The 20,147-nt window shown below is 35.2% G+C and overlaps 1 protein-coding gene across 6 annotated transcripts in view; it reads left to right on the forward strand.

The window, feature by feature from the left end:
• The window catches only part of LOC132428589 (sodium channel protein type 1 subunit alpha), a 93,648-nt gene that overhangs the window by 12,955 nt on the left and 60,546 nt on the right, over nucleotides 1-20,147 (forward strand). For 3 of the 6 annotated variants that reach the window (XM_060016649.1, XM_060016650.1, XM_060016652.1), the window contains exons 2-10: nucleotides 1,190-1,308; nucleotides 3,408-3,497; nucleotides 5,004-5,132; nucleotides 6,873-6,964; nucleotides 8,002-8,271; nucleotides 11,675-11,738; nucleotides 12,291-12,432; nucleotides 13,046-13,252; nucleotides 14,792-15,076. In XM_060016649.1, coding sequence (XP_059872632.1) covers nucleotides 1,190-1,308; nucleotides 3,408-3,497; nucleotides 5,004-5,132; nucleotides 6,873-6,964; nucleotides 8,002-8,271; nucleotides 11,675-11,738; nucleotides 12,291-12,432; nucleotides 13,046-13,252; nucleotides 14,792-15,076 — 1,398 coding nt within the window. The remainder of the gene's footprint in view (nucleotides 1-1,189; nucleotides 1,309-3,407; nucleotides 3,498-5,003; nucleotides 5,133-6,872; nucleotides 6,965-8,001; nucleotides 8,272-11,674; nucleotides 11,739-12,290; nucleotides 12,433-13,045; nucleotides 13,253-14,791; nucleotides 15,077-20,147) is intronic. The other 3 variants (XM_060016651.1, XM_060016653.1, XM_060016654.1) reach the window with 1 other exon arrangement.

A 20,147-nucleotide genomic window follows, 5' to 3' on the forward strand; every position in this document is an offset into this window, starting at 1 on the left:
ATGTTTTGGAGTAATTACTCTATTTCAATTTAGAAAACCCTGAAGGTAGAGGAGAAAAGAAATGAGAAATCTATAAATGACCTGCAGACTAAATGTAGAGAATAAACCCTTGTCAAAGATTTTTAGTAGAAAGTAAACATAAGGTTAATGCTTGCTATGTCATAATGTGATCTACACAGATATGTGTCCTCAGTCAGAAAAACAGTATTTTTGGAGAATGGGGTTTAAATTTAAAAGATTTGGAGTTCCCTTCTCAAGATATGTTCTTCATAGAGAAATAGGTTCCACTCCCCCCAGTCTGAATGTACACAAAGGTCTTAGGAAACACTGAGTCAGAATCCTTGATACACGATTGTATGTTGCTGCTTTGTTTTTTGTTGTTGTTTGTTTGTTTGTTTTTGTCCACACACTGCTAATTGTGCTCAGATATGTCTAATTTTTAGAATGCCAGTTCCAATCACATCCATGGATCCTAGATTCTGCAGGGGCTTTGAGCTTTTCCTCTAAGAAAGCACTACATGAAATAGGCAGCCAGTTGGGACTAGAATTCAGTGTGTCAGCTAACTCAGAAATCCCAAAACAGAGTTTAGCACTCCTGGTCAACAGATACTCTCCAGGGAGCTTGGCCTCCAGAACTCAATTATTGGATTACATCCATTTAACCCAAGACTGGGTTTGATGGTGGCTGTGTTTATTTCCTATTATAAATAGAGTGATAATGTTTATTTTATAAGCAGAAATGGTAAAAGAATATTTATTTCAAAAATATTATTTGTTTTACTGAATGATTTTGCATTCCAGAGCATTAATTTTCAAGATATTTGAAATGGAAAAGCTGAAATCGCTGTAAAAGGAATGTAGTGTCCTAAGATCTGTAGAATGAAATGATACGTGCACCCATTTGAGACTTTTTCCTTTAACTCAGATATTTAAAATATTAAGAAAATAAATAAATTATCTTGGCTAGCTGTCTTATATACGATAAAATTGCAGGTAAGTATCAAGTCAAAGGTGAGTTGTACCATTGGATGTTGTCTCTAGTTAAGAAGAGATCCAGTAACAGTTTGTCTTCATGGTGCACGTCGGAAGTTGCAACATTGGAATAATTCATTTTGACAAATGATAGAAGGTGGGTAATAGAGTTTAAATGGTTTATACTTTTATACTTCTATGTGTTCCTATCTTACAGACTTTTATAGTATTGAATAAAGGGAAGGCCATCTTCCGGTTCAGTGCCACTTCTGCCCTGTACATTTTAACTCCCTTCAATCCTCTTAGGAAAATAGCTATTAAGATTTTGGTACATTCATATCCTTTTCATGTGATCAATATCAGCTATTAGTACATAATCTATAAATGCTTTGTAGCTAAATATAAAATTAACTTGGGAAATGTCCATATTCTGTGGTTTTATCACCCTCATTTTGTATTTTCTTTGGTCATATAAGCCTTATTCTTAAAATGTATTACATAGATGTCACTGAAACTTACATAGTCTTTAATATTATATATGTACTATATATATATCTTTCAAATATATATTATACATCAAAGTCTTTAACATTATATATATCTTTCTAAAAACATATGTATCAAGTCCTACAAATCTAGTGTAAAATAGCCATATTTATTTTTAAGATATGGTACAAAGTTTCTGATTTTCTAGAATTTGCAGTGAATAATGATATAATAGCAAAAAATTTCCATCCGGAGCCAATATAGAGCTCTCTATAATACAAAGCCTTTTAGTGTGCCTTAGAATTAACCTTTAAGCATATTTTCCATGGGAGAAGATCAGGGGGCTTTGGCCAATATTTAGCTAGTTTTTGAACTTTCCTAATGAAATCTGTGAGGAAGTACTGGAATATTGGCTTAATTTCAAATTTAAGTCATTGAATTATGACTCTGCTGTGCAAAACTGATTGCTTAGTAAAGGCTTTGGAAGTTAATGAAAGACGCTAAGATTGTATTTCCAAGTGGTCTTTAGGGATTTGGCTTTGAGATTCTCATTGGTGTTAAAAAAGGATTCTGCAACTAAATTCATCTGTTCATATTCATTGGCAAAAACCTTCACTTCTGATTATGTCTCATTTGATAGCTTTGGCAATAATAAATATAGAAATATAATTATCATAAACTTACACTCCTGATTTTTTGAAAAAAGACTTTAAAACCTAAAAATCCGTTCTATTTCTAAACTGATAGCAAGAGATTTCTTATGGTATAAATACAATATTAAAAATCAAAGATTTGAAACACAAAATTTATATGTTCGGGGTTTTTACATTTATGGAGGTTTCATCATCCTAGTTTGTGTTCCTAGTGCCATCATGTGGTCATTTGATGAAAACTTTCTTTTTCACACACGGAAAATTTTTGCTTTGGCAGTAAACTGTAGTGGAAAGAATATTGGATGTGAAAGTAATAAACCTGTGTTTTAGTCTGTGGCCAAGTTATCTAATTTCTTTAGATCTTACGCATTATTTCTCTGATTTCTAAAATATAGGGATTAAACAGTTGTTTTTTAAGGTCCCTTTCAGCTCCATAATTCTGTTATGTCATAGTTAGTCATTGGTTTTAGCTAACACTTAGATCATGTCTACTAATATACAGACCTGTTCCAAGTACTTCACATATATTAACCCATTTAATCTGTACCTCAAACTATGAGTTCCATACCTGATTAGCTCCACTACATAAAATTCAGTAGAGATACAAGAAGCTTCCATGGCACAGAGAGGCTGAGTGACTTGCCCAAGTCACTTTTATGTTGCTAAGATCACCTTTATGTTGAATATTAATTACATTCACATCATGTTAAGTCATGGCCTTGAAGAATATTCACTTTCAATCTTATCCAGTGCTGCTACACGTTTACAAACTCAGCTGAAATAGAGCAACCCGACCCTTAACACCATGCTGTACTTTAACTACATAAATTTTAATGTATTCAACTATATTGTATCACATGTATTTAAGAAGTTACAATTCTGCAAGGATGTGCCTTCCTCAACAATTTACTATTTTAATCAACTAAATTAGTTCAAGTCAGTGCTCTCTGCTCAAAAGCTGTACTACTCCAAAGTGCCCACAGGTTTCCCCCTAAAGTCTTCTGGGAGGTAAATAGATTGATTTAATAATAGTAGCAAAAGCCGCACTTTATACTTTTATAAAGCTTTCTCATACGTTATCTCACTTAATCTATACAATTACTCTGTGAGGGTGATATTATTATCCAAATTTTATGGATGATAAAAATGAAATTTAAAGAGATTAGATGACTTGCCCATAGGGTATTTGTCCCTGAGTCCTGGCCAAACTGCAGGTTGAGCTTTTCAATGTTAGTTTTATGTAATATGATACATGGATTTGGGTTTTCTTTTGTGTGTTCCTTAACAATGACCTACATTATTCAGCATGCTAATTATGTGCACTATTTTGACGAACTGTGTGTTTATGACAATGAGTAACCCTCCCGACTGGACAAAGAATGTAGAGTAAGTTCAACTTACGTTTTAAGCGACCTACATGAGTATGTATATGTGTGTGTGTATAGATAAATAGACATACAAACATATATATCTATATATATATGTATTTAGTATTTAATCTCTCTCCTTCACGTGTACTTGGTGGTTACCAGAAGCCCATTATTCTTGGACACTCGCCACTTTTCCTGTAGGATCTACGGTGACCAAAGCAAATGTTATGAAAGTACTCACAGAAAGGAACCAATATGGTAGACCTTGGTTCCAGTTCATTTCCAGATGAATTCAGTGAGTCTTACACTTGCCCTAAAAGGATAATATTGAGCCTCACAGTTTTCACTTCCATCAGACACATCCACTCCATGCCAGGCCTATATCAGTTTCAAACGTGGTCACCAAAAAAATTGCTGAAAAAAAAAGCCCACAAAATTTGGGATTTTCAAACTTGAAAATTTAATTGAGGGCTAAGCTAACCGAAGTGAAAGTTAGGGTAGGATTTTCAGAAACCAGATGCATTACTAACTGTATTGATGGGCTCTGTTCTGGGATACTTTTGAGGACAGAGAGGCCAGATGTGTGATAAGTGCTGCTGAGTCTGCTTGCGTGGCCGACGTGGTAGCCAGTATTGCTCTGTGCCTGCTGACCCTTAAAACAACCACCACGGGGGTGTTTCCAAGGGCTTTTTCCCTTCCTGGACCAGGTTGGACCCAATCAAAAAAGGGATAAAAATTCTGAAGAAAATAAAAAATTTATAAACAAAGGATTTCTAAAGTATTAAAGCTACCATGTGAGGCCCACAGGTCTCAAGTTGCCCTAGTTGCCATGATTTCATTCTCCAACTTCTGAGTCGAAGATTAAAACTTTGGAAACATCTAAGTTTCTACTCGGAAATCTCTAAATTTCTGCTCATTTAAACTGAGTAGAAGATTTAAATTTTGGAAACATCTAAGTTTCCAGTCTAAGACTCAGTATTTTATTCTAAACTAAATTTTCACCTCTTATGACCTTAATTAAACTTACCCACTTTTGATGTTAACAAAATTCTTTTTTCCAAGTAAGTTAACCTAGCTTATCTTAAAGAAAGAGAAAAACTTGAAACTAATTTGTCAATGTTCCCTTATTCATAAAACCTGGCTGAAATTGAGTTTTTTTACTTTCTAAAGGAAAATCATTTTATGCTTCTGCAATATTGTTGATCAGCTACTCCATCGTGTGAATGTACTGGGAAATTCTCAGAGGCTCTCTTCATGTATGTCAATACTAAGACATTTCAGATACACTTTATACAGTGTGTGGTTCTCACCCTACTCTTAGGACAATTTAAAGCCAACTCTTCATGTGTTGGGGAGTTGAATTTAAATTTACGGCTATGTTTTATTTCCCTGAAAATAATATTAACTTGCTTAGATTCTTTTTATAATATTCATCTGTTCCCCTAATAGAGTGACAATTAATTGAAATTGCTGTGAAAGATAATGATTAGTATATCCATTCTTTTTGGATACTTGTCTCCAGGTACACTTTCACAGGAATATATACTTTTGAATCACTTATAAAGATTATTGCAAGGGGTTTCTGTTTAGAAGATTTTACCTTCCTTCGGGACCCATGGAACTGGCTCGACTTCACTGTCATTACATTTGCGTAAGTGCCTTTCTTGGAAGCTTCAAAAGAGACTATATTTTGGCTTCTATAAGTGCTCATGCTTTTAAAGAATAAGCTTGCTTTAACTGTAGAATATTTCAGTGTGATTTATGTATTTAAGCTCTGGATTTTAATTTAGCGCAACAGAGGTCAAAGTGGCATTACACTTTGGCATAAAGGCTTTGCAGTAACTGAAATTACAACTTTCACATGTAACAAACATCTGTCAGCAAATTTCATACATGCTGCTTTTTCAACAGGTGCACACACACACACACACACACACACACACACACACACACACACACACCCTATGAAAGCATAAATGTATTCATAATACATCTGTGAAAATGGCTTTTTAAAATTACAGCCAAAAACAGTTCTGCTGACCCTACAGATTTCAGTTGACCTTACCCACATCACACACTCTCCCCAGCTTCTTTGGTAGAATAATAGAAAATAAACATCAAAACATTCTGACAAATCAAACTAATAGAAAAAATAAGGTAGTTAATATATTACGTATTTAACACTAAATTGTTATTTCATCAGTCAATTGATAATTAAGACATATAAACAAAACACGCTCTCTCTGCCTCTTCCTATATCTTACCTGATCCCTTTCCTTTCTTCCTCTCTTCTTTCCCGTTATAATTTTCTTCATCTTTTTCTTTATATTAACCTTCTTATCCTTATTTCCCATCCAGATACACTCAGTATTGTGCACAATTTCTGCAGTCCTGCTTATTTTTTTTCTTTGTCTAGTAATATACTTCCCCAAGGAAGAAGACACTCAGAAAAGTAACAGAAAGCTACTCAGCAGTAGGTAAAATGAGAGTGTGGAGGAAGGTGGACCAATACACTTCACTCTCATCCTTCAGGAGCTGACATTCTTGGCCTCTTACAGGTGTAAGGAGGTGGATGGATGGGCAGAGGAGAAATGGTGCTGATATTCTCGGGGCTACGGAAGCTGCCTATCTCATCTTAATTCCATATCTAGTCAGGATGGTTCTTCACCATTCCCTCTGGCCACAGCTCAGAAGAAGGCATATTGGGGCTACTGTTTCTTGAGAATAAAATAGCAGTAATGGCAGGAGTAACCATTGGGCCCCCATAAAATATTGTTCTTAATTTGCCTAGCTTTCACTTAAGAGTTACACTAGGAAATCCTGATCACATACAGATAGGCAATAAGTCAACCTGTCTAAATTTCTCTTGGATGATTTCATGATTTTCATGTATTTTTTTTAAACTAATTCCATGAAACTATAGCCAAGAATTATTTTCTTTTTACTTAATTCTCCTAAATTATACATGATATCGACTGTATTGCTTTTTGAAATGGCAACAGGATTGTGTACGTTATGAAGTTCACATCTAGCTAACAGCCTTAAATTATCTGAGTAAAGAAAACCATAGTGATAGACCCAAATTTCTAAATTGTTACTTACAATATTATCATTCAAAATCACCAAGAAGGTCTTTATAAAATACCCAAGCAAATAATATAAATCCTGCTTAAATCTTGAATAACTCTGATTTAATTCTACAGGTATGTAACAGAATTTGTAAGCCTAGGCAATTTTTCAGCTCTTTGGACTTTCAGAGTCTTGAGAGCTTTGAAAACTATTTCTGTAATTCCAGGTAAGAAGTGATCAGTGTAAAGCATAAGGATCCTTGCACCTACAGCTCTTTCTTTGTATTCTGTTATTGTGTTTGTGTGTGAACTCCCTATTACAGATATGTGACAGAGTTTGTGGACCTGGGCAATGTCTCCGCATTGAGAACATTCAGAGTTCTCCGAGCACTGAAAACAATTTCAGTCATTCCAGGTGAGGGTTAAACACTGAGGCTCACCCGTCATGTTTTTTTCAGCAGCCATCTCTTTTCTTGACATTCAGCATTACAGAAAATCAGGGGTCATAATCGTTAAAATCATCAAAATCATAATTATAAAAATCGGGTGTTACTCAGAAAATGACTTATTATTTGAACATAAAATTTTATGTTTTCACATTTTTCATCAGCCTTGGAGCTTAACAATTGCTTGCATGAGACACTGTAATATACAGTCTATGTGATTTGCACTTAGAGATGTCCTGGGTTTTTTTCTCCACATCAGTCATAACAAGGATTTGTTCCATATCAAATGTACCAATCTGTAATTTCTTGTTCATTTTAGGCATTGATGACAATGTATATACAATGTAAATCTTAATATTGCTTAAAAAGGAAGGGAATAAGATAATAAAGAGTAGCATGGGTCTGCATGGAGGATTATTATTATTATTATTATCATTTTTGTTTTGGCCATGCCATGCAGCTTGTGGGATCTTAGTTCTCCAACCAAGGATTGAACTCGGGCCACAGCAGTGAAAGCGCCAAGTCCTAACCACTGGACAGCCAGGGAACTCCCCAAGGAGTTATTATCCTAAAGTGCAATTATACTCCAAACCACTTCCAGTTTTATAGCAAAACCTTTCCTACTTATGAATAGGAATTTTAAAATATTTTTCTTCATGTAATTTGTTATAGAACTGGCCCCAATGAAAGAAAGTATGGGGCAAGTTTCATCAGCAAAACAGAGAAATACAAGACCTTAATATAGACTTTGTGAAGACCATGAACTTCCAGCTATTTTCTCCCAACCTAATGGGATATGGATCTTCATTTCATGGTTTAGATTTTTTTACATTTCCAGAGTTTATTTCCATAAGCACTTCAGCCTTCCATGAAGTGTTGCTCTCCCACTAGCACTGCAATCATTTTCACACTTATTCATGGAGTGTATGTTTTCAAGAAAATTGTGTGAAGCTTTTGGTATTTCAGACATTCTAAGTCTTCATAGTAATAACCTTCTTTCTTTCAGGCCTGAAGACCATCGTAGGGGCCCTGATCCAGTCTGTGAAGAAGCTCTCAGATGTCATGATCCTGACTGTGTTCTGTCTGAGCGTGTTTGCACTGATTGGGCTGCAGCTCTTTATGGGCAACCTGCGGAATAAATGTGTACAATGGCCTCCCACCAATGCTTCCCTGGAGGAACATAGTGTAGAGAAGAATATAACTGTGAATTACAATGGCACACTTGTAAACGAAACTCTCGTTGAGTTTGACTGGAAATCATATGTTCAAGATTCAAGTAAGAATTACTGTTACGTAGGTTTATTTTTTCATTGTTGATCGTCTTTCCATCTAGGCATGGAAAATTTTTTAAATGATTGCATAACAGGTTGTGATCTCTTAATCACCTTCTAATGGTTTGCACATACATTTAATTATTTTATTGATAACCCTATGGGAGGCTGAAAAATTCAGCTTGAAAGAAATTTTCTTAGGATATTGGGTTGCTGTACATTCTTCTCATCACAGTGTACAATGCTGTATATTGTCTCATTTGAGACAATCAAATGACATAAAGTATTTGAAAACCCTTTGTAAACTCCAAAGTATTATGTAAATGTAACCCATTAAACACTAATTGCAGAATGTGTTTTATGTACCAGAAAGTGCACAGGATGCTGGGAGAATAATGGTGATGGCACGTGATTCCAGGGTGCTTATAGTTTACCAGGTTATTTTTATTGTTGTGTTATGGAAAGCAAGTGAGACCTAAAGGTTAACATTATTCTTACACTTGTAGAATAAGAATTAAAAGTAGTATTACATCAAAGAGAAGGAAATGAGAGTCAACGTTTAAGAGAGAGAAATTAAAAATGTCATAAAACTGTGAAGTTATGAGAATCAGTTTATCTTTATTTCAAGAGTTTAGACAAAATAGTCAAACGTTTAAGTAGTCTACTCTAAAAGGATGAAAAAATAACTGGCCTGATATCCTCTTTTTAAAGTGACAAAATTAACAATCTTTTTCTATCATATAATTTTAGTATCTGCCAGTAGCAATATTTCAAAAGCAGAAAGAACCTGACTCATGAAAGGGAATGTCCTTTTAAAGGAAAATATGAAATATATAAGACTTAAACTCTAGATGTGCTTAAATATAACTGTATCTATTATTTTAAGGTGATGATTAATTCTTAGAGAAAAAATCAAAGAAGAAAAAGTCTTAGTGACTGGTTATGTGGAAGAAGTAGGATTAGTCATAAAGTTTACTTACTGGTGGTTTGATAATTCTTAAAGTAATGATAGCATAATAAAAAAAACTGATCAGTGTCTTTTTATAGTTATAGATCTGGAAAATACCTTGGTTGATACAGATGTACACTTCCATGATGTTAGTGACATGCCAACAAATAATTTGCAAATAATTCGCTGGATTAAGAAAAATGCCTTAAGAAAAATACATGTCAGAGGAATACATGAAATGTCCCTTTTTTACTTCACATGATCCTTATAAGCCCACTGCTGTCACCAACTCCCTGAAATCTGTTTTTTTTTTATGTTGTTGTTTTAATCTAAGATCAAGGAACTGATTATGAGGATGTCACTTAGGATTTATTCACTCTAGGGAAAATTTATTGGACTCCATTTTTGTTACATTCAAAATAAAAGAAGTCAAGAATATCTGAGGCTACTTTCAGCCCTAAAAATCTGTTTCTTGTCATTTTCTCTAATAATATTCCATTTGTTGAACAAAGATTATTTTAAACCAAATGCAAATATAAATAAAATGGTTTATTTTTGAAAGTAATAGAAAATTAAATTTATTAAAATTAAAGATAAACATTATGACTGAAAGTTATGTTTTCTTCAAATTAAACTTCTAGATCAGTGAGTTTAATGGATAAAACTTCACTTATAAATATCTGGTATCAAAACTTTGTCCAAGGCTCCCCTGGTGGTGCAGTGGTTAAGAATCCGCCTGCCAATGCAGGGGACACGGGTTCAAGCCCTGGTCCGGGAAGATCCCACATGCCACAGAGCAACTAAGCCCATGTGCCACAACTACTGAGCCTGCGCTCTAGAGCCCCCGAGCCACAAATACTGAAGCCCACACACCTAGAGCCCGTGTTCTGCAACAAGAGAATCCACTGCAATGAGAAGCCTGTGCACCTCAACAAAGTGTAGCCCCCGCTAGCCGCAACTAGAGAAAGCCTGTGCGCAGCAACCAAGACCCAACACAGCCAAAATTAAATAAACTAAAAAAAAATTTATCCAGAAACTGTCATATTCCTTTCACATTGTTTAATTTCATTTAAAAGTTAAGAAATTGTATCTTAATTTCTTATGTTCAGAGAAGTAAAGACATTGAAAATTAAAATAGTTCCATTATGTATTTTTGTATCTCTTACAGAACTATACGTAGAGTAAATTTCTCAGAAAATTTAGCATCTAGAAAATATTTTTCCTACAAAATCCAAAATTGTCCTTTTTACAAAATGACTCTTTAATTCCATGTGTTTCTCTTTTTGTCACCCCTTCACTTATTAATTCAATAAACTTTATTGAAAGGCTACTAGGTCCCAAACACTAGTAATATGGAAATAATTAATGATTAGACTTTTTTTTCAAGAAGGAACAGTATTTGTAAGCAAATAATCACAATACAAGACAGTGAATGTATAATAATGGCTATACATGTTACTGGTAGCACAGTGAGAGGATTTCTTAATTTTGCCAGTCTTTAAGGGGGAAGAAAGTAGAAGCTATCAAGGAATAATTCACAGAGGAAGTGACACTTCAACAGGACGTTGAAAGAATCTAACGAATTTGCCAGAGACAGAAAACTTTGAGATAATGAAATAGTCACCTATAATAATTATTTTAGCTTTAGTACAACATTTTAAATTATTTTTTATTTCACTTGTTTTAGCAGTTGACATGATTTATGCATCTTTTACTAAGCTGCCTATGATATATTCTATAAGTTGGTAGAATGTAAATTATAATTAATTATTAGTCATTTATAAAGTGTTAAAAAATACAGAAGACAGTTCAGAAAAGTTAAAATCCCTTTATTTTGAAATATGTAGCTGTTTTGAGAACGCAAAGAAATCCCTGTCATTCTTATCTACTTTTACAGAATGAAGTTTTTTTTTGTTTTTTTTGTGTGTGTGGTACGCGGGCCTCTCACTGTTGTGGCCTCTCCCGTTGCGGAGCACAGGCTCCGGACGCGCAGGCTCAGCGGCCATGGCTCACGGGCCTAGCCCCTCCGCGGCATGTGGGATCTTCCCGGACCGGGGAACGAACTTGTGTCCCCTGCATCGGCAGGCGGACTCTCAACCACTGCGCCACCAGGGAAGCCCCCAGAATGAAGTTTTTATTTTTCATGAGGAGGGTAAAAAAACACTGATACCTTTTAAAATACTATGTTAGTACCTGTGATTATCACTAATTTTACATTCATAAAGAAAAAATGCTTTGTACTATTAACTAAGTATCCAATCTCCTTAATATAATATCTAATATTTAGAGGGAATAACACTTGTGCCTTTGAATAAATTATATAATGTATTTAAAACTATAATATATTTAAAATTATAATAATGTACTTAAAATTATGAACTTTAAAAGAGTGGCCTGATCTTATTCTCATTTTGCAATATCATGCAAATATTCATCATGTGACTTTTTTTCCTAAACAGGATATCATTATTTTCTGGAGGGTTTTTCAGATGCACTACTGTGTGGAAATAGCTCAGATGCTGGGTAAGACAATCATTTGTGTGTGTGTGTGTGTGTGTGTGTGTGTGTGTGTGTGTGTATTTTCTCTTTTTTTATACAAACTGACAGATAACAGCCAAGTAACTTTATTCATACTAATTTGCTATAATTAAGCTTATTTATAAGGTGAGGGATTATTTAAATATTAGACAAGCTTTCATGTTTCATAAAACAAGAAGTTATACTTTAGCTCTAATGCTGTTTCCCTTAGATGAGTATATGTGAGCTATGAGACAACTCTGGATTATCCATGGTAGGAAAATGAACTAGACATATGTTAACACACTAATTACCAACAGAAAATAGTTTTGTAAAATATAACTAGAAATGCTATGCAATATTTTAATGATGACATCAAGTGGATAGTAAAATTATGTTAAGTCAAAAGTTGGGAAATGTATTAATTGCTTATTTATCATACTTTTATCCCTTGAAATAGCAAATCTTCCTGGCTAGACAATATCATAAGTATAGCACGCTACCAGAATAAAAAGACAGCAGAATTTCTTATAATACTTTCTTTTGCCACGTTTACAGTCAATGTCCAGAAGGATACATGTGTGTGAAAGCTGGTAGAAATCCCAATTATGGCTACACAAGCTTCGATACCTTCAGTTGGGCTTTTTTGTCCCTGTTTCGACTGATGACTCAGGACTTCTGGGAAAATCTTTACCAACTGGTGAGAACCTGAAGAGACACATATTGTGTTTAATTGGAAGTATATAAGAAAACCAGCTTAGTTATGAAATCCAAATCAATTACCCTATTGATTATAACACATATTAAGCATAGCAATGCCAGGAGCAGCAATTCTCTCTCATTTCCCCTTGGCTCAAAACCTATTTCCCACCCTTCCCAGACACAGATCCTCCTAAACAGAAGGCATATATTCCCCTCAACTCTGTTTACCCGCTCAAGTATCATCCTTCAGGTGGCAGGTGATGAAAATGAATAAGCAGATGTAGAAGGATAACTTTGGTCTCTTCCTTAACTTTATTCAAAGCCTCAGCTCTTTGATGGAGATCTCCATGGTACTTTATTTGACTCTGCTTTATTCCTGATAAATCCAAGAATTCCCTCCTACACATCAGAATGTTGAATGCATGAGTTAGGGGAGAAGGAAGAGGATGATGTTAAAGAAACAGACAGTCAACGAGGTAGGAGGGGCTGTGAACGTCGTCATTATTATTTATATCAGAGTCCTATAAGACACACAGTAAGTTGGAGACAGGTAAAGCCACCCGTTAGTGAAATAATATTGAAAAAAATAATTCTGGTGTTCTTATTTTCAGACATTACGTGCTGCTGGAAAAACATACATGATATTTTTTGTGCTGGTCATTTTCTTGGGCTCATTCTATCTAATAAATTTGATCCTGGCTGTGGTAGCCATGGCCTATGAGGAACAGAATCAGGCCACCTTAGAAGAGGCAGAACAGAAAGAGGCTGAATTTCAACAGATGCTTGAACAGCTTAAAAAGCAACAGGAAGCAGCTCAGGTAAATTCACCAAATCAACTCAGGTAAATTCACCAAATCAAATATGTCCTGTCTCATGGTACAAACTTTATTTATTGTTTTGGTTGTTACAAAAATACTGGAGAGAAAGTGAGAGACAGATAATTGTTTGTACTTAAGAGAAGCTGGTAGTATAGGGGATTAGTAAGGATTTCTACATTGTTTTCATCATCTATAAGTCATTTAGTTTAATTATTCTAAGATGTTTATGATATGGACCACAATAGAACTCTCTCATGCTATTTTAATCATCATAAAATTTTTAGAATACAAGGGAAAATGTGATTTTGGGGTCTTCTCAGGTGAGAAACTTACTGAATGAGTATACTGGCATTAGAAGAAAATCCTAAGAAATCATCTTTTCTTAGAAAAAAGTTTATTGGTTATTATATAAAAAGATGTTCATGTGGTTCTTAGAAGATTGTCTATTACTTTCTTTAACCAAAACTATGTTGTCTTTTAATGTGGTTGCTTAATTGCCTTTCTTACATAAATAAGAAAGTGATTGACTATTGTAATGTTCTCTGATACAGCAGTATCCAATAAGCATACGAAAGTCACCAATTTTTATGGAGATCGGGGAACCTAAGAATTACTTGTTCTTATAGTGAGGTGTCAGTACTCACAGTACAATAAAATGCCCTTCTTATCCCTTCCATCTTTCCTTACTCTTTCCGTTCAGCATCGAAACTCACTGTCTTTACTAAAGAAGAAAGTTGTTTGGGGAGTATTAATTTATTTGCAAGAGTCCTTGTATTGAGAGTACTCTTGGAACAATGATAATAATCAAAAAGTGCCAACCTAGGGCTAGTACAAGTTGTGATCAAAAAGCATTGTTTTCATTCCATGACCATGTGGCCAGCAAGAACCAGTGCCGAATTAAAGAAGTTGGGGATGGTCTTTGGAGAACTGAACATCTTGTCTTGCTTAGCCGAAACTTCTGACCCTCCCTTCTCCAGTCTTCTGAATAGAGTATTGTGGAGGGGTAAGGAAGGGATTTTATCACCTTCCATAAATTTTATTGATAATATTGTGAGAGTATTGGACAACCCTGTTTCAATAACTGGAAAGAGGACCTCAGCTCTTTATCTCATTCCTCCTATCTTTGGATTAGACCCCAAGTTACTGATCAGCTTTTCTTCCATGCTCCAGTTTTTTTTCAGTGGAAAAAAAAAAAAAAAAACAGTGCTAATTAGATACCAATTTTTAGAGTAAATCAAATCCCAAAAGTAATATGAATTTATGTTCTTGTTATTGTCTGATTGATCCTTTTGAATGTGCAGTCTGTAAAACATCATACAAATGTAATCAATGTTAGCACAAAGAAAACCAAATTAACTCTAAAAGCCTTTATTAGATGGAAAGAAAAAATTTTTCTTTTATACTTGCAGAGTTTCTTCGATGTAAGATTAGCTGGAGTCAGCTAAATTATTTTTAAAATGCTTTGCAAATACTTTAGCTATTTTTTTAAAGGTAAAGTCTTCTCTAGTTCCATGCTAAGACCATTTCTCCTCAATGTAGCAGGCAGCGGCTGTAACTGCCTCAGTGCATTCCAGAGAACCTAGTGCAGCAGGCGGGCTCTCAGACAGCTCATCTGAAGCCTCCAAGTTGAGTTCCAAGAGTGCAAAGGAAAGAAGAAATCGGAGAAAGAAAAGAAAACAGAAAGAGCAGTCTGGTGGAGAAGAGAAAGATGATGATGAATTCCATAAATCTGAATCGGAAGACAGCATCAGGAGGAAAGGGTTTCGCTTCTCCATAGAAGGGAATCGGTTGACATATGAAAAGAGGTACTCCTCCCCACACCAGGTATGGCACTGCTGAGTTAAATGATGCATGGATGGAAATTAGAATACTGAAGAGAGGGGTAGGAATTAAATACAACTTATGAATTTTTTTTAATCTTTATTGGAGTATAATTGCTTTACAATGGTGTGTTAGTTTCTGCTTTATAACAAAGTGAATCAGTTATATATATACATATGTTCCCATATCTCTTCCCTCTTGCGTCTCCCTCCCTCCCGCCCTCCCTATCCCACCCCTCTAGGTGGTCACAAAGCACCGAGCTGATCTCCCTGTGCTATGCTTCCCACTAGCTATCTACCTTACATTTGGTACTGTATATATGTCCATGCCTCTCTCTGGCTTTGTCACAGCTTACCCTACCCCCTCCCCATAGCCTCAAGTCCATTCTCTAGTAGGTCTGTGTCTTTATTCCTATCTTACCCCTAAGTTCTTCATGACATTTTTTTTTCTTAAATTCCATATATATGTGTTAGCATACGGTATTTGTCTCTCTCTTTCTGACTTGCTTCATTCTGTATGACAGACTCTAGGTCTATCCACCTCATTACAAATAGCTCAATTTCCTTTCTTTTTATGGCTGAGTAATAGTCCATTGTATATATGTGCCACATCTTCTTTATTCATTCATCCAATGATGGACACTTAGGTTGATTCCATCTCCGTGCTATTGTAAATAGAGCTGCAATGAACATTTTGGTACATGACTCTTTTTGAATTATGGTTTTCTCAGGATATATGCCCAGTAGTGGGATTGCTGGGTCATATGGTAGTTCTATTTGTAGTTTTTTAAGGAACCTCCATACTGTTCTCCACAGTGGCTGTATCAACTTACATTCCCACCAACAGTGCAAGAGGGTTCCCTTTTCTCCACACCCTCTCCAGCATTTATTGTTTATAGATTTTTTGATCATGGCCATTCTGACTGGTGTGAGATGATATCTCATGGTAGTTTTGATTTGCATTTCTCTAATGATTAATGATGTTGAGCATTCTTTCATGTATTTATTGGCAATCTGTATATCTTCTTTGGAGAAATGTCTATTTAGGTCTTCTGCCCATTTTTAGATTGGGTTGTTTGTTTTTTTGTTATTGAGCTCCATGAGCTGCTTATAAATTTTGGAGATTAATCCTTTGTCAGTTGCTTCATTTGCAAATATTTTCTCCCATTCTGAGGGTTGTCTTTTGGTCTTGTTTATGGTTTCTTTTGCTGTGCAAAAGCTTTGAAGTTTCATTAGGTCCCATTTGTTTCTTTTTGTTTTTATTTCCATTTCTCTAGGAGGTGGGTCAAAAAGGATCTTGCTGTGATTTATGTCATAGAGTGTTCTGCCTCTGTGTTCCTCTAAGAGTTTGACAGTTTCTGGCCTTACATTTAGGTCTTTAATCCATTTTGAGTTTATTTTTGTGTATGGTGTTAGGGGGTGATCTAATCTCATACTTTTACATGTACCTGTCCAGTTTTCCCAGCACCACTTATTGAAGAGGCTGTCTTTTCTCCACTGTACATTCCTGCCTCCTTTATCAAAGATAAGGTGACCATATGTGCGTGGGTTTATCTCTGGGCTTTCTATCCTGTTCCATTGATCTATCTTTCTGTTTTTGTGCCAGTACCATACTGTCTTGATTACTTTCGCTTTGTAGTATACTCTGAAGTCAGGGAGCCTGATCCTTCCAGTTCCGTTTTTCTTTCTCAAGATTGCTTTGGCTATTCAGGGTCTTTTGTGTTTCCATACAAATTGTGAAATTTTTGGTTCTAGTTGTGTGAAAAATACCAGTGGTAGTTTGATAGGGATTGCATTGAATCTGTAGATTGCTTTAGGTAGTAGAGTCATTTTCACAATGTTGATTCTTCCAATCCAAGAACATGGTATATCTCTCCATCTGTTTGTATCATCTTTAATTTCTTTCATCAGTGTCTTATAATTTTCTGCATACAGGTCTTTTGTCTCCTTAGGTAGGTTTATTCCTAGATATTTTATTCTTTTTGTTGCAATGGTAAATGGGAGTGTTATCTTGATTTCACTTTCAGATTTTTCATCATTAGTGTATAGGAATGCCAGAGATTTCTGGGCATTAGTTTTGTATCCTGCTACTTTACCAAATTCATTGATTAGCTCTAGTAGTTTTCTGGTAGCATGTTTAGGATTCTCTATGTGTAGTATCATGTCATCTGCAAATAGTGACAGCTTTACTTCTTCTTTTCTGATTTGGATTCCTTTTATTTCCTTTTCTTCTCTGATTGCTGTGGCTAAAACTTCCAAAACTATGTTGAATAAGAGTGGTGAGAGTGGGCAACCTTGTCTTGTTCCTGATCTTAGTGGAAATGCTTTCAGTTTTTCACCATTGAGGATGATGTTGGCTGTGGGTTTGTCATATATGGCCTTTATTATGTTCAGGAAAGTTCCCTCTATGCCTACTTTCTGCACGGTTTTTATCATAAATGGGTGTTGAATTTTGTCAAAAGCTTTCTCTGCATCGATTGAGATGATCATATGGTTTTTCTCCTTCAGTTTGTTAATATGGTTTATCACATTGTTTGATTTGCATATATTGAAGAATCCTTGCATTCCTGGAATAAACCCCACTTGATCATGGTGTATGATCCTTATAATGTGCTGTTGGATTCTGTTTGCTAGTATTTTGTTGAGGATTTTTGCATCTGTGTTCATCAGTGATACTGGCCTGTAGTTTTCTTTCTTTGTGACATCCTTGTCTGGTTTTGGTATCAAGGTGATGGTGGCCTCGTAGAATGAGTTTGGGAGTGTTCCTCCCTCTGCTATATTTTGGAAGTGTTTGAGAAGGATAGGTGTTAGCTCTTCTCTAAATGTTTGATAGAATTTGCCTGTGAAGCCATCTGGTCCTGGGCTTTTGTTTGTTGGAACATTTTTAATCACAGTTTCAATTTCAGTGCTTGTGATTGGTCTGTTCATACTTTCTGTTTCTTCCTGATTCAGTCTTGGCAGTTTGTGCATTTCTAAGAATTTGTCCCTTTCTTCCAGGTTGTCCATTTTATTGGCATAGAGTTGCTTGTAGTAATCTCTCATGATCCTTTGTATTTCTGCAGTGTCAGTTGTTACTTCTCCTTTTTCATTTCTAATTCTATTGTTTTGAGTCTTCTCCCTTTTTTCCTTGATGAGTCTGGCTAATAGTTTATCAATTTTGTTTATCTTCTCAAAGAACCAGCTTTTAGTTTTATTGATCTTTGCTATCGTTTCCTTCATTTCTTTTCCATTTATTTCTGATCTGATTTTTATGATTTCTTTCCTTCTGCTAATTTTGGGGGTTTTTTGTTCTTCTTTCTCTAATTGCTTTAGTTGCAAGGTTAGGTTGTTTATTCGAGATGTTTCCTGTTTCTTAAGGTAGGATTGTATTGCTATAAACTTCCCTCTTAGAACTGCTTTTGCTGCGTCCCATAGATTTTGGGTCGTCGTGTCTCCATTGTCATTTGTTTCTAGGTATTTTTTAATTTCCTCTTTGATTTCTTCACTGATCACTTCATTATTAAGTAATGTTTTGTTTAGCCTCCCATGTGTTTGTATTTTTTTTACAGATCTTTTCTGTAATTGATATCTAGTCTCATAGCGTTGTGGTCGGAAAAGATAGTTGAAACAATTTCAATCTTCTTAAATTTACCAAGGCTTGACTTGTGACCCAAGATATGATCTATCCTGGAGAATGTTCCATAAGCACTTGAGAAAAATGTGTATTCTGTTGTTTTTGGATGGAATGTCCTATAAATATCAATTAAGTCCATCTTGTTTAATGTATCATTTAAAGCTTGTGTTTCCTTATTTATTTTCATTTTGGATGATCTGTCCATGGGTGAAAGTGGGGTGTTAAAGTCCCCTACTATTATTGTGTTACTGTAGATTTCCCCTATTATGGCTGTTAGTATTTGCCTTATGTATTGAGGTGCTCCTATGTTGGGTGCATAAATATTTACGATTGTTATATCTTCTTCTTGGATCGATCCCTTGATCATTATCTAGTGTCCTTCTTTGTCTCTTCTAATAGTCTTATTTTAAAGTCTATTTTGTCTGATATGAGAATTGCTACTCCAGCTTTCTTTTGGTTTCCATTTGCATGAAATATCTTTTTCCATCCCCTTACTTTCAGTCTGTATGTGTCTCTAGGTCTGAAGTGGGTCTCTTGTAGACAGCAAATATATGAGTCTTGTTTTTGTATCCATTCAGCCAATCTGTGTCTCTTGGTGGGAGCATTTAGTCCATTTACATTTAAGGTAATTATCGATATGTATGTCCCTATTCCCATTTTCTTAATTGTTTTGGGTTCATTATTGTAGGTCTTTTCCTTCTCTTGTGTTTCTTGCCTAGAGAAGTTCCTTTAGAAGTTGTTGTAAAGCTGGTTTGGTGGTGCTGAACTCTCTCAGCTTTTGCTTGTCTGTAAAGGTTTTAATTTCTCCATCAAATCTGAATGAGATCCTTGCTGGGTAGAGTAATCTTGGTTGCAGATTTTTCTCCTTCATCACTTTAAATATGTCCTGCCAGTCCCTTTTGGCTTGCAGAGTTTCTGCTGAAAGATCAGCTGTTCACCTTATGGGGATTCCCTTGTGTGTTATTTGTTGTTTTTCCCTTGCTGCTTTTAATATGTTTTCTTTGTATTTAATTTTTGACACTTTGATTAATATGTGTCTTGGCATATTTCTCCTTGGATTTATCCTGTATGGGACTCTCTGTGCTTCCTGGACTTGATTAACTATTTCCTTTCCCATATTAGGGAAGTTTTCAACTATAATCTCTTCAAATATTTTCTCAGTCCCTTTCTTTTTCTCTTTGTCTTCTGGAACCCCTATAATTCGAATGTTTGTGCGTTTAACGTTGTCCCAGAGGTCTCTGAGACTGTCCTCAATTCTTTTCATTCTTTTTTCTTTATTCTGCTCTGCAGTAGTTATTTCCACTATTTTATCTTCCAGGTCACTTATCCGTTCTTCTGCCTCAGTTATTCTGCTATTGATCCCATCTAGAGTACTTTTAATTTCATTTATTGTGTTGTTCATCATTGTTTGTTTCATCTTTAGTTCTTCTAGGTCCTTGTTAAATGTTTCTTGCATTTTGTC

The sequence above is a fragment of the Delphinus delphis genome, chromosome 7 (assembly GCF_949987515.2).
Source record: "Delphinus delphis chromosome 7, mDelDel1.2, whole genome shotgun sequence".
Classification (NCBI taxonomy): domain Eukaryota; kingdom Metazoa; phylum Chordata; class Mammalia; order Artiodactyla; family Delphinidae; genus Delphinus; species Delphinus delphis.